The sequence below is a fragment of the Arabidopsis lyrata genome (assembly GCF_000004255.2).
Source record: "Arabidopsis lyrata subsp. lyrata unplaced genomic scaffold ARALYscaffold_6, whole genome shotgun sequence".
NCBI lineage: Eukaryota > Viridiplantae > Streptophyta > Magnoliopsida > Brassicales > Brassicaceae > Arabidopsis > Arabidopsis lyrata.
This window is the reverse complement of record NW_003302550.1, coordinates 4,463,070-4,480,950: the sequence shown is the minus strand read 5'-3', so window position 1 is coordinate 4,480,950 and position 17,881 is coordinate 4,463,070. Positions and strand designations below refer to the sequence as shown.

Sequence of the window (17,881 nt, the reverse complement as noted above, 5' to 3'; positions counted from 1 at the left end):
ATAGATCAATTCAGTAAGGAACATTTAAACAATGATCAAGCCAAAGACTAAATCATGAAATCTTAATATTTTAAACATAACCATCATCACTAGTACAAAAAACAGGAGAGCTCTTAACTTTGCGAATTGGAGAGTGGCTCAATCTCATTCTTAAAAGAGTTACAAAACGGTCTAAATATCTGGGAAAACTTGTCCTCATAGAAAGACTAAAATAGAAGCAACAAACAGAGTGAGAGATAGTTGTGGACCTCCATGACCCCTTTGAACACCTACAAGGTTGAAATCTGAAGAGGTTCTTTCCTGAGAGATGATGCTACTTGTTTAAGACGGCACTGAACAAAGAATCAGAAGAAGAGTTAATATCAAAACAAGACAAAACCAAGCTTTTCACATTTGGTAAAGGGAATTAACACTTACTGTAAGTGGATGTATCAATCTGCTCAGGAAGCTCCTTTATATCGACCTCAAACCTCTCTTGTACCTGTCCAACATTTATAATTGCACTTTACTAAAATACCCAACTCAATATCAAGGGGAGTTTACCATGGACTTATTACGATTACCAAACACCATACCTGATTAAGAACCTCTGAATCTGAAGCAGATGCAACAAATGTGATTGCAAGACCCTTGGTTCCAAATCTACCAGCTCTCCCAACCTATACCATACACAGAGCAAAACGGTAAAGTTACCAGAGCCCTTTTAGTGAGATCAATGATCAATAATAAATTTCAGGATTCTACAAATAGGAATACTTACCCTGTGAAGATATGTATCAGCAGAATCTGGCATGTCATAGTTGATAACAATGTTGACACGCTCAATGTCAATGCCTCTTCCTACCAAGTCAGTCGCGACAAGGATCCTCTTGTGCCCTTCCTTGAAACTTTTGTATCGAGTCAACCTACATAACATATCATATTAGGCTTAAGAGTTGGACTCTCCATGCGAGCTTTAAGAACAGGTAGGGTTGTTCAGAAACATTAAACTTTTTAGAGAATGTACAGACCTCTCTTCTTGGGACATGCCAGAGTGGATGCATATTGAGGGGAAATTGCATTCCACCAGTAACTTGTTCAGCTCCGCAGCTCTGCTCACGCTCTTCACAAATATGACAACTTGATTGAAGTCCAAGGCATCAAGAAGGTCATTCAACTTGCGGTTTTTCTCCATCTCGCTCAGTTTGATGTAGTGCTGTTACAGAAGAAGAAAAAAGGTAAAGTATCAAACAATAACACATATATTTCCATTGAATAATAAGAAGACCTCACACCAGTTAAAAGTACCTGGACAAGTCCATGAAGAGTCAACTTGGCTTCATCATCAACATATATTTCCATTGGCTGAAAGGAACAGATATCAGAGTAAATAGTATTAGCAAGCTTTCCTCAGGAAATGATTTCCACTACAAAAGTGACGATGGATGGAGAACCCCTGATCTGAGATCCTCGTCCACCAGGTTCTCTTCAAAGATGAGAGTTTGCTATGTCTATATTGCTCTGAACATTAAGGCCCATACGAGCACGATGAAACCTTGGGAAAACACAGTACCCCGACCCAAAACCCACCCAGGACTGCTAGAATTGCAAAGAAATTGTAACTGAATAAGGTAATGATGAGAGAAGATCCTGTTGTGCAACGGTCACTGAACCACACCAAAGCTACAGAATCTCAACACTTACAGTTCTCGACCCCTACAAACTACCCAAAGCATTATTGGATTGAGACCCATCCAGAGATCAGTTGCAGCTTTTCCAGGGCAGAACCGCAGACGATGCTCAAATAATCCCATAGAAGGCTAAAAATAGTTGAAAACTAGAAGACTTGCAAAGCGAGAGAGAATTGGCCATGGAACATTACATCTTGCATAAATTTCTTGCAGACTGGGCGTATCTCTTTGCTGAGAGTTGCTGAGAACATCATTACTTGTTTGTCATGAGGAGTCATCTTGAAAATCTCCTGCACATCCCTTCGCATGTCTGGTAAAGAAAAGTTACAAGTGTTAAAACATAAAATTATTCAGGGATAGATGTAATAAGGATGTCAGAAATCCACATACCAAGTGACTCGAGCATTTTATCACACTCATCAAGAATAAAATGCCTCACATTCTTCAAAGAGAGATCTTTGTCCCTGGCCAGTGCAAGCACCCGACCAGGGGTACCAACAACAATGTGAGGACATTCATTCTTCAGCAAGTCTTTGTGAATTTTAATGTTGACTCCACCATAGAACACTGAAACCTTTGTATCAGGCAGATAGGTACTGAATCGCACAAACTCATTACAGATCTGCAAGTAATTTTCAGCATCATGGTATAATAATCATTAGAGAACTTGAGGACGGACAACAGGATTATAAGCCAAGAACCTAAGTGAAAAAGGACATACCTGGTAAGCTAGCTCTCTTGTATGGCACAAGACAAGTGCTGAAACCTGGCCAGGAGACGGTTCAATCTGTTGAAGAGTAGACAGGACAAACACAGCAGTCTTCCCCATACCAGACTTTGCTTGGCAGATAACATCCATGCCCAAGATAGCTTGAGGGATACATTCATGTTGCACTAGTAGAGAACCAAAGAAAATTGCACCGAAGATACCCTTTGTAAGTAGATGATAACCTCCGTATCTTTTAAATTGGTGGCTTTAGCACATGTTTAAGCTCACTCCAAATTTAGATTGAAATAGCGTTTATTACCTGGAAAAGGTAATCAGTGAAACGTTAATATACAAAGAATACAAAAATAATTATAACAGGAAAAAAAAAAAATTAACCTCAACACAAAACTTTTTTGGAGTTAATTAGGTGATACGCAAAGGACCAAGTTAAAGTATAAAATATCTTAAACCAATAGCATGGTGAAAGGCAAGGCAGAAAACTTAAAGGTCGTGTGAGTACTGAATTGTAATTAGTAATTACCTTCAGATGGATGTTCAAATCCTGAGTCAACAATTGCTCTGAGAAGCTCTGGCTTCAACAGGAAGTCTCTGAATCCAGAACTGTGTATTCCCACGTAACCTCTGGCACAAAGAAAAAGTACAAGATGAGAAACACACGAGTCTAAAATTGGGTGGGTTCCAGTAATTTTAGCATTGAAGAACTTAGTCAATTGTTATAGAGTTCAGCAACTAACTGAAGAACTTAGTCGATTGTTATCAAGTAGTAATCTAAGAAAACCCTAAATTTAAACATCCACTATCTCATGAAACAGATCGAGAAAAAATAAAACTCACTTTTTCACGGCTTCGCCGTTAACTTTGTTTCCAGAATCTGGAACCTTCTCGTCTTCTTCTTCATAGTCCAAGAGCTCCTCCTCGTAGGCTTCGTTGTCTCTAGCATCTCCCATACTTGGCAAATTCTACAAGCTGCAGAAAAATTTCGGGTAAGATTCCAAATAAAAAACATAAACCTAAGATTCAGTAAGAAAGCATCTTCAATTGGAACAATGGGATAGTTCTTCGAAGCAATAGAGTTCTCGCACTCGTAACAGTGTAAGCTCGATGAATTTGGAGCGAGAGTTTTACCTGAGATATGGAGCAGAGTTGGTTGGATCTCGAAATCGACTAGGGTTTCGAAATCTCTGATTGAAGAAAATTAAATACCAGCGCCGCGTAGGTGTCCGTAAATATATATACAGGGAGACTAGATAGGGTTGAGAATGGGCTTTACTTTAATAGGCCTAGTTTTTATGAATCGGCCTTGTGCGCCGATTATTGAACTCAAAGGAAGGACCGACAGAATTGTAGGCCCATTAATTAAAACAAAGCCCAATTTATGCTGAGTTCAACCCTATCTCTCACTACATATCTCTCTTTGCACGCACTCGGACGAAGCTCAGATATTTTTGTTTCTCTTGCAATTCAGAGATTTCGAAACCCTAATCCTATTTCGCGATCTAACCAGCTCTGCTCAGTTCTCAGGTATCTACTCGCTCTCAATCCAATAGATTCCTCTGTATATTAGCAAATTCATTGGATTTACACGCTTAGGGTTCGAGATTCACTATACGCTTTGTCCCCAAATTTTAGGGTTTTCGTTTTGCTTTGGATTGCGAACTTTATCTGAAATTTCTCTTGTGTTTATAAAACTTGTGAAGTATGGGAGATGCTAGAGACAACGAAGCCTATGAGGAGGAGCTTTTGGACTACGAGGAAGAGGACGAGAAGGTCCCAGATTCTGGAAGTAAAGTTAACGGCGAAGCCGTGAAAAAGTGAGTTTTTTTATTTGTCGATCTGTGTCATGAAGACACTGGATGTCTTGTTAGCAGTGAAGGTTTCATTAGTCGTTTGCCTTTGAGAGTACCAATTTCTTATTTATGTTAAATTCTGATGTTGTTCTTCTTTATTGTGACAGAGGGTACGTGGGAATACACAGTTCTGGATTCAGAGACTTCCTTTTGAAACCGGAGCTTCTCAGAGCTATTGTTGACTCAGGATTTGAACATCCATCTGAAGGCAAGTAGATTTCACTCTTCCTTTGTTTCTGAGCTTTCTTGCACCATAAATCTACACCAATTCTTCCTTTGCGTGTATTTCTTTTTCTTCTATGATTTCTTGGTCAGTCTACTGTTGGTTATTTATTATCTCTCGAAGTTTGAACAAAGATGTGTTGTCCGGATTATGTAACTAGAGTATTTTTTTGTCTTATGATTGATATATCCATTAACATTTCACTGATTCCCTTTTTCAGGTAATAAACGCTAATTTCGATCTATTGATTTGGAGTGAGCTTAACATGTGCTAAAGCCATCAATTTAAAAGATATGGTGGTTATCATCTACTTATAAAGGGTTTCTTCGGTGCAATTTTCTTTGGTTCTCCACCAGTGCAACATGAATGTATCCCTCAAGCTATCTTGGGCATGGATGTTATCTGCCAAGCAAAATCTGGTATGGGAAAGACTGCTGTGTTTGTGCTTTCGACTCTACAACAGATCGAGCCATCTCCTGGCCAGGTTTCTGCACTTGTCTTGTGTCATACAAGAGAGCTAGCTTACCAGGTATGACCTTCTTGTTTCACTCAGGTTCTTCGGCTCTTGTAGTTCTGTTGTCCGTCCTCAAGTTGTCTAATACTTATTTTGCTGAAAATTAATTGCAGATCTGCAATGAGTTCGTGCGATTCAGTACCTATCTGCCTGATACAAAGGTTTCGGTGTTCTATGGTGGAGTCAACATTAAAATTCACAAAGACTTGCTGAAGAATGAATGTCCTCACATTGTTGTTGGTACCCCTGGTCGGGTGCTTGCACTCGCCAGGGACAAAGATCTCTCTTTGAAGAATGTGAGGCATTTTATTCTTGACGAGTGTGATAAAATGCTCGAGTCACTTGGTATACCTGATTTCTGAATTCTGACATTCTATGTATAAGATATCCTTGAATAATTGTATCTTCTAACACTTTTAGCTTTTCTTTACCAGATATGCGGAGGGATGTGCAGGAGATTTTTAAGATGACTCCTCATGACAAGCAAGTAATGATGTTCTCAGCTACGCTCAGCAAAGAGATACGTCCAGTCTGCAAGAAATTTATGCAAGATGTAATGTCCTACAGCCAATACTATCTCGGTTTGCAAGTCCTGTAATCTTGAATTATTTTTAGCCTTCTCTGGGAGATCGTAGGTTTAGTTGAGCACCTTCTGTTTTGGAAAACCTGCCATTGAGCTTCGGATGCAGTGTCTCGATTTAATAATACCTTGGGTAGTTTATAGGGGGTTTTTGGAGTATTAAGAGATTCTGAATATCCAACTTAGCTAGTGGTTTAGTGAAGTCTTTGCTCAGTGGGATCTTCTATCATCGCGGAGTTTTTCCTTTCTATTTTTCTGCAATGCTTACCGTGCTGGGTGGGTTTTGAGTTGGGCGTAGTGAGGCCTCGGGGTTTCTTCCTACTCAAATTTATTGGCCTTAATGTTCGGAGCAATATTGATGTTTCATTGCAAAACTCACATCTTTGAAGAGGAAACCTGATGGACGAGGATCTCAGTTCAGGGGTTCTTCATCCGTCCTCATTTTTGTTGTGGAAATCAATGCCTGAGGAAGACTTGCTAATACCATTTACTCTGATATCTGTTCCTTTCAGCCAATGGAAATATATGTTGATGATGAAGCCAAGTTGACTCTTCATGGACTTGTCCAGGTACTTTAACTGTTGTTAGGTCTTCTTCTTATTCAATGGAAATATATGTTGTTGTTTGATACTTCAATGGAAATATAAGTGGGCTTTTTCTGTCCAACTGTAACAGCACTACATCAAACTGAACGAGATGGAGAAAAACCGCAAGTTGAATGACCTTCTGGATGCATTGGACTTCAATCAAGTTGTCATATTTGTGAAGAGCGTGAGCAGAGCTGCGGAGCTGAACAAGTTGCTGGTGGAATGCAATTTTCCCTCAATATGTATCCACTCTGGCATGTCTCAAGAAGAGAGGTATGCACATTATCTTTAAATTCAACTCATTCTGAACCATCCCTAATTGTGAAAGCCCTCATGGAGACCAACTCGTAAGCCTAATATGACATGATATGTAGATTGACTCGCTACAAGAGTTTCAAGGAAGGGCACAAGAGAATACTCGTGGCGACTGATTTGGTAGGAAGAGGCATTGACATTGAGCGTGTCAACATTGTTATCAACTATGACATGCCGGATTCTGCAGATACATATCTTCACAGGGTAAGTATTCGTATTTAGAGAATCCTGAAATTTATTATTGATCATTGTTCTCACCGACAGAGCTCTTGTAACGTTACTGTTTTGAACTTTTTATGGTATAGGTTGGTAGAGCTGGTAGATTTGGAACAAAGGGTCTAGCAATCACATTTGTTGCATCAGCCTCAGATTCTACTGTTCTTAATCAGGTTTGGAGTTTGATCGTCTTCATAAGTCTATTTATCCTCTACTTAATATTGAGTTGGGTATTTTAGTAAACAAGCAATTTTAATGTGGACAGGTACAAGAGAGGTTTGAGGTTGATATAAAGGAACTTCCTGAGCAGATTGACACATCTACTTACAGTAAGTTGAATCCTTTTACCAATAAGCTTGGTTCTGTCTGGTTTAGACATTAAAGTTGTTTCTTCTTCTTTATGCAGTGCCGTCTTAAAGTAGTCTTCGTCTCTCAGGAGCACCTCTTCATACACGACCTTGTTGGTGTTCGAAGGGGTCACATGGAGGTTCTCCACTATCCTTGCTCCGATTGTTGCTGTTTTAGTCTTTTACGAGGACAAATTTGTTTTCTATATGTTAAGACAGTCTGTGTACTAAACAGAAAGAGATCTGAGTTAACTCTCCAAATCGCACTGTTAAAATCTGTCCTGTTTTTTGTACAAGAGATGATTATGTTTTAAGACCTCAAGATTTAGAGAGCAAGTTAGTAAGTCCTCTGAGTTGATTATGTTTTTATTCATTTTAGTAGATGGATTCATCTTCACTTGACTGTCATTAGGCTTTCGATATATAATCATCAACTTTCAAAGTGGCTATCATCAAGTTTCGATAAATTAATCATGAGTGTTTAAAATCAAATTAGAAAAACATATTTGTTCAAGAATTGACAGATTTTGACTTGTTTTGTACTTTATTTGTCGCCTTTCTAGAAGTTGAATGTCGAATCTACAAAAGTTTCTGGATTCATTCAAAGAAAATTAAGTTTCAGAAATCTAATTCCAAAAATGAAGCCCCTTTGTTATGACATTTTGATTTCAAATGTGGGAAGAAAATTGTTATTCCTTCAAACGAACTGGATATTTTTCACAAGCCGATAATAAAATCAAACAAAAGGAATAAAACCGATACAAAAAAATACATATATTAATAGAATACTTAAATCCAACAATCTTTTATATCAATCAATACAACAAGCATGTATACTTTCATCAAAAAAAAAAAAATTACAAATCTGTATATATTACATTGTTTTACATGTATTTTAGACAATTTTCTTATAATCGATAAATAAAATCCATCACATTATAAACTTTAAAAAATATTAAAATCCGGAAAATAATGAAAACCATTTACTCCTTTTCTTAGATACTTCCAACAAGTCAAACTCAAAGTCAACTCCAGTTCAGCAATTCCTCGATCATCTCCATAGCTAATTGATCCTCATCACTAATAGCTTCTTGTTCTTCTTCTTTCTCGACGTTTTGTTTCTTCATTGTAGTCAACCCTAAGTCAACCGCACTTTCGTTGACTATGTTCCCAAGTTCGAGACGCATTACCCAAGTCGGACTTGTTTTCGACCCGGCTCGTTTCTGCCAAACTCCAATGTGGGAACTATCGGTATCAAGACGAAGACACGTCAGCGACGGCGTTAGGTCTTTGCAGCTCTTCCTTAACTTAGCGTTCAAGAGCTCAGATAACGACTTTGGTGACATTAACGGAGAGTTAACGTCTTTAACGTGATCGGAGCCTTCCTCTGATTTCACGACAGGGAAATTGGTCTTAGCGTTTTGACCGTTCATTAGAAGAGCCGCTTGGTCGTAAGCTCTTGCAGCCGCTTCTGCCGTTTCAAATGTTCCAAGCCACACTCTTCTCTTCCTGATTAATTTCTCACACACACATGTAAATACACTACATTCACATCACTCATAAAATAAATATATATTTTAACGTTTTTGAGACGAATTCAAGTACACATTTTCAATTATGTTTTGATCATATAAGATTCAAGTTAGATATAAATTTTTAAAAAAACAGATTTTAGTTTTTATATTAGTTATAAAAACTAAGTAAACATTTGAGATTATGTTTTCATAATTGTATGTCTTGAGCCCAAATCCAAACGAACCTTATAAATTACCACATTTACAATAATCGAAGAAATCAAGTAGATGAAACTCAATCTATAACTTAACTTTGATAAGCATGGTTGATTTTGATTCCTTTTAATAATTTTGTAGATTGTTAAGCAATAGCAATAGGAGAACGTTTGTTACCATTTTGTAATATACAAATAAATTTTGATGAAATATACTAAAGATTGTAGCTTCATATGAAAAAAAGCAACTACGACAATATATAATATTTAAACCTAAGCAGGAAAAAGTAAACAATGGAGATCATATTTGTATATAGAGAGCATATACTTACAATAGAGGATGACGAATCTCAGAGACCCAAGAACCCCATTGTCGCTGGCGAACACCTCGGAACTTCCTCGAATGTCCCATTTTTTTATTTTCCTTATAACTTTATATTTGCTGATTCCAAATTAAGTATTTTCAGTTTCTCTCTTCTTAGCATACACGAACTCGGACAAGCAGAAGAGAGGTAGATAGAAACTGACTAGTCTCTGATCTTAATGTGGTTCGTCTCCAGCTAACTATTTATATAGAGTTTTTATTTGAAGTTTCTCTTTGTTAACCAACCCACGTTGGCCCAGTTGGTAAAGGGCTCACAGCTGTGAGTCCCCCTCCTGGATTCGATTCGGGTTGGCCACCTAGCCGCTCTCTTAACGATGGGATAAAGCATACCCGGATGCAAGGTCTCGTGGATTAGTCTTTGGGCCTACAAAGCTTTTGGAATCCCACGGTTATCAAAAAAAAAAAAAAAAAAATTCTCTTTGTTTGCAAATTGACCTTTCTTCGATGATCTAATAAATTCGATTCACGATGGTAAATAAGATATTTGAGCCCACTACTTTGTCTCTCAAACCTTCGTGGTGGACGTAACATCAATATATATATATATATATATATATATATATATATATATAGATATATATCTATATTTATTCTTTATTTATGAATACAACTTCCTTACTTTAATAGAATGAATCTAGTGAAGACACGACTTGTACCTTCGTTTCTAACGTAACTTTCATGCCATATAGGGACTCTTTTTTTGTTTTTACCCCCGACCCATATAGGGATCTTGCCTGAGGTTTATAATACCCACACACAAATGAAAACTATCCATATATATAGTCTATCATAGCTTTATTTATTATATAACTACTTAATATATCATACCTTTATTTATCAAAAAATCAATTTGTATTTATAAACTACTTGTTAAGAAAAACTGTTTTTACTGTTTTTAAATATGGTAGTTCATGTGGAAAAACTTAACAAGAATCTGCGAGATTTTGTGCTAACATGAAACTGAAAATCTGTTTTCTGAGTTTCACACGTTTTGAATTAATTTCATGTTTGAGTTCAAATGCATCTAGTAACCAAAGCTATACGATATGTATATATTCGGATTCAAAAAAAGAGAGATCTCCATTAACGGTCTCATGACTCTCATCTTAACTATATAGTTATAATCTGAGTCAACCTACTCAAACTAGCAATCAGTTTTTCATTTCACCAAACAGATTTATAACCCAATTCTGTACTTCAAACTTTGGGTGTCCGTAGACGGAACCTAGCTTTAAGGCCACGTCGTCACTTCAGCTCAAATTCTTGGTGCACCATTGTTTATCTTCCAGTTTAATTCAGTTTACATTTTCGAATTTTAAATCTATTATATATCTAAAAACAAAAACCAAAGAAATGTCGGTAGGTCGGGTGGTGAAAGGGCGTAGATATTTCAACGTATAATAGACCAATAACTTTTAAAACTTTATGCTAAAATAAATGTATTCACAACATTTGCAATAATGTTTTTCAGTCCTAAATTGTCAGACTATAATTGAAGTCATGAGTAAGGTGGCGCTATGGGATGGATAGTTATCATTTCATTCGTTTTTTTCTTTTCTTTTTTGGCAGAAGACTTTTCCAATGAGCTTCACCCTATTGATAAAGCTAATGAATAGAATAATTTCATTTATGTGGTACATTTAACACCGTAGCTAACATTACGAAAGTAGGTTTGCCATTGTCGTTCGATTAGTAGATGGATTCCTTTGCTTTTTGTTTATCTTCTCAATTAAATGGGGGGAAAAAAAGGAGAGAGAGAGAGATCCAATTCAAAGTGTATATCGTTCATCAATAAAGTGAAATGAATTTGAAACAAGTAAATTCTCATCTCATATAATCAATGTTTTGATTTATGTGAAACATTCTTGAATACGAATTAGCAGTTAGTTTAGAAAAACAAAATCATTGTTTATAGTTTAACATTCCTCGTAATATATTAAATGAATTTTGGTAAAATACGGTGCAACAGGATTAGCAAGGATGGTGGATCCCAAGCTCTAACTCAAACTCTTAAATCAGTCCAGTTTTTCCCTTTAATTATCGTACCAACCCATTAAATGGTAACTGGTCCGAACCATTTAACCGTAGCTAATCTTCATCTAACCTAAATTAAGATATACACCCACCAAGGTCCTTCATATCAAGAAAAAATAAAGTAGTCAAAGCTTTTTTTTAGGTTTTATAACCATGGCTTAATTATTTCACTACTGGTCGACTTTTTGAAAAAAAAAAATATTAAAGAGTATGGGTTGGCAGATTGAAGGCGGATGCGCCGTTGCTCGATTGTCCTAATTTGTTTTGTAAGACTTTAATTTAATTTAAGTAGTGAATAGTGAAAGTGTTTTGGCGTTTTTCATTTTTTATTATTGAAAACCGCACCTATGTTACCATTCAACACCTTCTCAAAAATATGTGTTTTTTTAAAAAAAAAAAAAAAAAAAAGTAAACTGCAGATTTCAAAAAAAGATAAAAAGGCATGGACCGCATTTCAAAGTGAAGTCAGGTCCTTACCCTGCGGTCCAACCGAAAAACGCAGTGGACAATAGCCACTTATTTACTTTTGATTTTTTTAATGTTATAAATCATTATGTACATATATATTTTTTACCATATATATATCCATTCTCACACTCTTTTCCCTCACACTCTTTTTCACAAAAAATTTTCTCGTAATCAGATACATCTCTTCTCTCTTAGATAATAGATTCTCATACTTGGTAAGAAAAGTTAAAAAAAAAACAAACTTTCTATATTATTCTCTCTTTATATTTACTTTAGCTATATTCTACTAAGTGTTTTTCATTCATCTTTTACAGGTTGGTTCATCGAATTTTAACGATCCAAGGTTAAATATTTTTTCAGAATTTGTTTCATAATCACATTTTCAATGTTATCATAATTATACTCAATAAGTTCTTTCAGCAAAACTAACTTACTTAAAAAAATTTATGACAAAATTTTATAGATTCCATAAAATTGTAAGTAAACTTACGTATAGGATTTTATTGTACTAATTACTTATTTATAAGATTAATTTAATTCTGCTCAAAACTTTTATTTTAACAATAACTGATTTACAAATATTACAATAAATTAGTTTACTTATTTTCATAATATAGTTACATACGTTGAATTGTTTTTTATTTATTTATACAATATTACTATAATACATATATATATATATATAACATGTATATACAAACATATACTCCCTCCGTTTCAAAATATAAGGCGTTTTAGCTAAAAGCATGTCGATTAAGAAGATCTACTTTTTAAAAGTTCAGCCAATCATAAAAAAGACTGCATAATAAAAATAATCATAAAATATTAAAGTAATATATAATTTGCATAGAAACTTAAAAACGACTTATATTTTGAAACAAAAGAGTTTCTCCAAAACGCCTTATATTTAGAAACGGAGGGAGTAACATTTATTAATATCACTGTTTTTATTTGAATAATGTTTCAATATTTACAAACATATTATGTTTTTTTTTTGACAACTTTGGATCGACAAAGCCCGATCCATAGCCAATTCCTACTACGCGGAGTAACGCGACTTAGTGGAGTCGAACTCCGGTGGGGAAGGCGGAGTCAAATGGACTTAACCACTTGACTAAAGGCACATCCCCACAAACATATTATGTTTACTAAACATAAATATCCATAAACTAATTGAGTTTATATATCAAAAAATTTCTTTTAAAAATAAAAGAAAATAGTTAATAGATTATCAAAATATTTTTTTAAAAACTATAAAATAATTGTTGGATTTAATGATTGTAGATATGTCATCTAATCGTCGACGGAACACAAATCCTTCCACAAGAACAGGTTCAACTCATCCCAACGAAACATCAACTCCTCCTACAGAAACAACCGCAATTAGTTTTTTCACCAATCAAATATTATTTCGTACCGCTTATTTTGTACAAACCGCACTTGTCCCGTAAATATTTTTCTCTCGCACGTACCGCAGTTGAACCGTACCGCACTATAATACCGCTTTTCCCGCACAACAAAAAACGCTGTTACCATTCGGACCCTAGTTTCGATTAAAAAAAAATAAATAAGTCGGTAAAAGGAACGCATACTGTATTTATTGTATTTCTCTGGAAATTAAATTTTGGTGGGGAAAAGGATCGTCAGTCAGTAAGAGCCACGTTGAACACAATCACACATGAAGAAAGAAACTACCTTAGCTCCATGTTGTCTGGTTTTCACGCTAAGTAGAACCTATGCAATTCCCGTTTGAGATTCGAGATCATTTTTTTTTCGAGATACTCACTACTTTTTTTTTCTATGAGAAAACGATTACATAGCCACGAACTTTGTGCTTAATTACCAAATCGTTACACCTTCACACAAGAGCTTCCGATATTATTAACCAATATAGCATACAATGTTGTACTTCAGCAAACATGTTGACACAACTGTCTGCTAGACTTTTCTAATGGCTCTCAATTGCATCAATACTCTATTGGGTTTTGCATTAGTACTCTATTGGGCCCTTGACTCATATCAATCAGGCTGCGTGCTACTTGCAATGGTCGCTGAGCCTCTTTTTGGGGAAATTTATGGGGTTCAACCTAAGTCCAATAGGTTGTTTACTACTATTGTTAGAAGATCAATATATCGGCCGAAGGCCGTCAACATATATGAGAAAATACTATTGAATTGCCTATATATAAAAATATATTTGTTGCAGAGATTTCGATACAAAAGGTTTGGTATCAGAATTGTTATAGGAAACATTGAGTTTTGTTATGAAGCAATTTGGAGTTTCAATCGGGAAATGCTACCCACACAAAAATTCACGTTAAAGTGAGATCGAATTCATAGTAGTAAAATAACGGATTTAATAATTTGTTAGCAAATAGAGCTTCATTAGATAGATGCACTTTTATTGCATGTAGTCTTCAATAAATAACAAATATTTAGCTTATGTAATAATTTGTATTCCGAAAACTTTACATAACGATTTTGTATTCCTAACTTGTAGCAATATCGAAGGAATACTACTATTTGGACCAAGATTGCAGTAATGAATAGTTTTGTCGTAGAATACCAACCAACTTTATCAGTGCTCAATAATATCAGCATTAAATTGAGTAAGCCTACTAGTTGTACTTTTTAGATTTTTCACATAAATTACGAACGTATCTTACCCTTTTAATGATTACAGTTTTTATAAATTGATTAAGATAAGTTAGTGATCCATCAGAAAATCTACCAAACAAAAACCGGTTCACCAAATCCGGAATTGTAAAGACTGTTTTGAATATCCCGGTTTTTACAAACCACTACCGTGGAAAGTACACATTGTCCAAATCCTCACAAAAAAACAGACATCAAAATTCAAAATCTACAGAGAACATAAAATGAGAACGAATACAAGAAGTTGGAACCCTAGAAATTTGGAAAAAGAACATGAACTCTGAAGGGGAAAAAAACTAAACCGGAATTAACCGATATGTACCCTAACAGAACTCATCTAATCCACTAGGCTCCACCAGCACATAAAGCGGCTTCCCTTTCAGCTTGTGTTGCCCCTAAAACCAATTCAAAATTTAAACTCAACGAGCAAATATAAGTTGAGATTATAACCAAAACAAACTCTATCACTACAAAATTATAAGTCATACCATTTCTGAAGAACAAACCAGAGATAACTTCTTAAACAAGTAACTTAAATGTGACTCACCTTGACTTCAGGCAAGCCAATAACACAAGCACACTCAACAACTTCAGCTCCTTGGCTTTCTGTGAAAACGTCAAAGTGTCTCACATAATAATAATTCAAAACAAAAAAAATCTCTTCAATAATTGAAAAAAAAAAAACAAGAAAAAGAAAGAAACCCAATAGGCTCATGGCGGCTGAAAGAGTGCCGCCCGTAGCAACAAGATCATCGATGATAATGACGCGTTCACGTGGCTCAACAGCGCCAACATGCATCTCTAAACGGTCATGTCCATACTCGAGCTCATAAGACTCTGATATCACTTTCCCTATATTTCACAGATTTGCCAATTTTTCAGAGTTTCTCTCTATCATAACCAAAACAGAGAATGCAGTAAAAAATGTAATTCAACCTGGTAATTTCCCTGGTTTACGCAAAGGGATAAACTTTGCGCCGATAGCTAATGCAATGGAGGGACCGAACAAGAAACCTCTTGCTTCAACTCCTATATTATTATAACATACATTTGCATGTAAAGAAATCGATAAATTTCTTAAGGAAGAAAAAGACAATTCTTGTTTCTCCTTTTTATATAATGTATTTTGTTTGCTTATATGATGTAAACCCATTTAGAAAGACACCGAATTTTTGGCGTTACTTAACAAACTTGATGACGAAACACTGTAGTAAAGAAATGAGTGGATAAGGAAGAGAAATAAAATAAAAACAGAGGAGTTTTTACCAGCAACGACAGAGATTTGCATGTCTTTGTAACGATCTACGAAGATGTCAATTGTATGTTTAAACGCCTTGTGATCCAATAACAACGTTGTTATATCCTGAAACATAATCCCTATCCCCCAACAAACAACTTCAGAGAATTGCAAAAGAAACAGAGCAAAGAACTGAAAAAACAGAGGAAGAAGAAGGTTTAAAGACCTTTCTTGGGGAAATTAGGAACAACTCTAATGGCTGCTGATATAGCTTCAAGCCTTGGATCTCCTTTCAGACCATTCTCCGCCGCAAACATCGTTTCTCTCTCTCTCTCTCTCTTCTCTTTCTCTCTAAAGTTTTGAAATTTCAATTCTGAGAGAGTCAAGGAGCGTCTTCACTTGTGTATATTAATCTCTCTCTCTCTCTCTTGACAAGAGTAAATGGGAAGATTTCAAAGTAGAAAACAATTAAATTTCCCTCGCAGAAGAAGGAAACGAGGAAATGAAATGAGATCAGATATTTTCTCTCTTGTGTGTCTCTGTCTCGCTCTGTTCCTCTGTTCACCACCAGTTGTAGAGAAACTGGGTGGGAGGGCATTTAATATTTAATACAGAGAAGAGTGTGTGTATCCCACGCGCGAAATGGGTCTCACATACGTTTTTATGAACCGCAATAAAAACAGAATCACAAAGGTTAATGTATCATCAGTATTAAAGAGAGTGAAGAAAGATCCGAAGAAGAAAAGAAAATCTTATGGATCTTCGAGAGAATCTTTGGCCTTTAGCTCTTTCTTTTGAGTCTTCTTCTCTTTCTTACTAGAGTCTCTAGAACGAAAGACCTATAAAGGAAAGAGATTCGATACTCTGCATCAACAACAATTAAAAAAAAAACATTTTTCTATAAAAAGATGTACCCATTCTCCTAAAACTAGTTCACATTCCATGTTTTATGTCTTGTCTCCTCCATACACAGCTACACTTATATAGTGATATTACCTCTTTTATTACTATACTCCTTAAATAGAAAAAGGTTACAAGTTTTGTGAACTGTAATGTGTAATAAATAAGTTTTTACAACTATTGGTGGGCGTAGGATAGATTTTGTTTTAGTTTTAGCTACCTCTTTTTTCCTTAAATCTCTCTTCGTAATCCGTAGGTGCTTATATTTCTTGTCTCCTACACTAACACTATTTTGTGTTTGTACGAGTACTGTCTTTTGTAGATTGCGTTTATAACATTTATGTAGTAGTAGTACTAATTTTTATGTGAATTCAAAGCGTAAGTAAAAAGGTACATGGGAGCAGATCACCGAACAAAAATAAATCAGCAGAGTCAATATGCGTCCAGATTTGAGTGGTACATGCCAACTATAACAAAATTTATTTTGTATGGTACGGGGTTAGTTATGAATTCAAGTTTAAGATATAACTCTATAATCTAGCTCAAATAATTCTTCACTCATAATTTAGTATATTAGTAACGGATATAAGATAAATTTAAATATCGTTTTCGATATTTGTGAAAAGAACTAGAATGACTCTTCTAATAAGCGTTAGTATCAAATAAGAGTAAAAGAACCTAAATTATTGATAATATTTGAGAAAATAGTCAATGGAGAGACTTCATAAATAAATGAAGATTACGTTTTTGAGCAGTTGGATAGAAATGTCCCTTATCATGAGTAATTTCAACTTTCAATTTTTATGCTATATGCTAAAACAAAATTTCATGTCAGAAATGTGAACTGATTAGAAGTTTGTGGCGTTGTGCTGGTTGGTTCACAGAAGATATTTTGTTGGTGTCTTCTCTGCTTCTATGAAAATTTTGTGTACTGTTTGTATGGCACGAGGCCGCCAAATACACAGTTCAAGAAGTAGTAGCCTACTAGCCTCGTGTGTTTAATACGATTTCCTTAACCCATGTTAGGTCCGCCTAAAAGACTTCTAGCTCGTCCTCAAATATAACTTAGCTTACAAAACAAATAACAAACAATCATAATTATAAGTGAAAGTTTTTGAAAGTTCAATTTTTTGTGAAACTAACTTGTTTTGCTCGTGCTGTGGACTGTTTAGGACTTTTGAGATGATATCATTGATATGTGAATCCACCCATGCCCTATACAAAGTTACAAACTCCTTATATATATATAGTGGATAAGGAAATTTGTTGGTAATCAATACAAGTACTTAACATTATCTCCGAGTAAAGACCATGTACATGTGATCATAATTCACCAGAATTCCACTATAACAAATATTTATTTGATTACAAGTTTACAACGATGTCTTTCATGCTCCACTAGAGAACATACAAAGAGACTTCACTTTCGGAATAAATAATCATT

The 17,881-nt window shown here is 35.3% G+C and overlaps 4 protein-coding genes across 6 annotated transcripts; 1 reads left to right on the top strand and 3 right to left on the bottom strand.

Moving 5' to 3' along the window:
- Positions 1-32: 32 nt before the first annotated feature.
- On the bottom strand, positions 33-3,623 carry LOC9309567 (DEAD-box ATP-dependent RNA helicase 56). 2 transcript variants are annotated; one of them, XM_021023892.1, is made up of 12 exons: positions 3,526-3,623; positions 3,235-3,366; positions 2,921-3,021; positions 2,392-2,698; positions 2,061-2,292; positions 1,862-1,980; positions 1,288-1,344; positions 1,011-1,195; positions 761-905; positions 576-659; positions 418-481; positions 33-332 (listed from the first exon to the last, which is right to left on the bottom strand). In XM_021023892.1, the coding sequence occupies exons 4-12, from the start codon at positions 2,527-2,529 to the stop codon at positions 322-324; spliced, it is 1,035 nt and encodes a 344-aa protein (XP_020879551.1). In that variant the 5' UTR covers positions 2,530-2,698; positions 2,921-3,021; positions 3,235-3,366; positions 3,526-3,623; the 3' UTR covers positions 33-321. The 2 variants fall into 2 exon arrangements, with proteins under 2 accessions (XP_020879551.1, XP_002871462.1); XM_002871416.2 differs by having other exon boundaries at positions 2,392-2,564.
- A 186-nt stretch (positions 3,624-3,809) lies between these two features.
- Positions 3,810-7,396, top strand: LOC9307532 (DEAD-box ATP-dependent RNA helicase 56). 2 transcript variants are annotated; one of them, XM_021023891.1, is made up of 12 exons: positions 3,810-3,921; positions 4,098-4,211; positions 4,355-4,455; positions 4,827-4,999; positions 5,098-5,329; positions 5,419-5,537; positions 6,077-6,133; positions 6,240-6,424; positions 6,526-6,670; positions 6,772-6,855; positions 6,948-7,011; positions 7,089-7,396. In XM_021023891.1, exons 2-12 carry the CDS (start codon positions 4,099-4,101, stop codon positions 7,097-7,099), a joined length of 1,284 nt encoding a protein of 427 aa, XP_020879550.1. In that variant the 5' UTR covers positions 3,810-3,921; position 4,098; the 3' UTR covers positions 7,100-7,396. The 2 variants fall into 2 exon arrangements, with proteins under 2 accessions (XP_020879550.1, XP_002873498.1); XM_002873452.2 differs by having other exon boundaries at positions 3,838-3,921; positions 4,087-4,211.
- Positions 7,397-7,790: 394 nt separating this feature from the next.
- LOC9307531 (ethylene-responsive transcription factor SHINE 2) lies at positions 7,791-9,330 on the bottom strand. The gene is made up of 2 exons (XM_002871415.2): positions 9,091-9,330; positions 7,791-8,538 (listed from the first exon to the last, which is right to left on the bottom strand). Exons 1-2 carry the CDS (start codon positions 9,168-9,170, stop codon positions 8,055-8,057), a joined length of 564 nt encoding a protein of 187 aa, XP_002871461.1. The 5' UTR covers positions 9,171-9,330; the 3' UTR covers positions 7,791-8,054.
- A 5,055-nt stretch (positions 9,331-14,385) lies between these two features.
- LOC9309566 (adenine phosphoribosyltransferase 5) lies at positions 14,386-16,114 on the bottom strand. The gene is made up of 6 exons (XM_021023840.1): positions 15,764-16,114; positions 15,567-15,677; positions 15,237-15,329; positions 15,003-15,152; positions 14,848-14,906; positions 14,386-14,695 (listed from the first exon to the last, which is right to left on the bottom strand). The coding sequence occupies exons 1-6, from the start codon at positions 15,852-15,854 to the stop codon at positions 14,624-14,626; spliced, it is 576 nt and encodes a 191-aa protein (XP_020879499.1). The 5' UTR covers positions 15,855-16,114; the 3' UTR covers positions 14,386-14,623.
- Between the last annotated feature and the right edge of the window lie 1,767 nt (positions 16,115-17,881).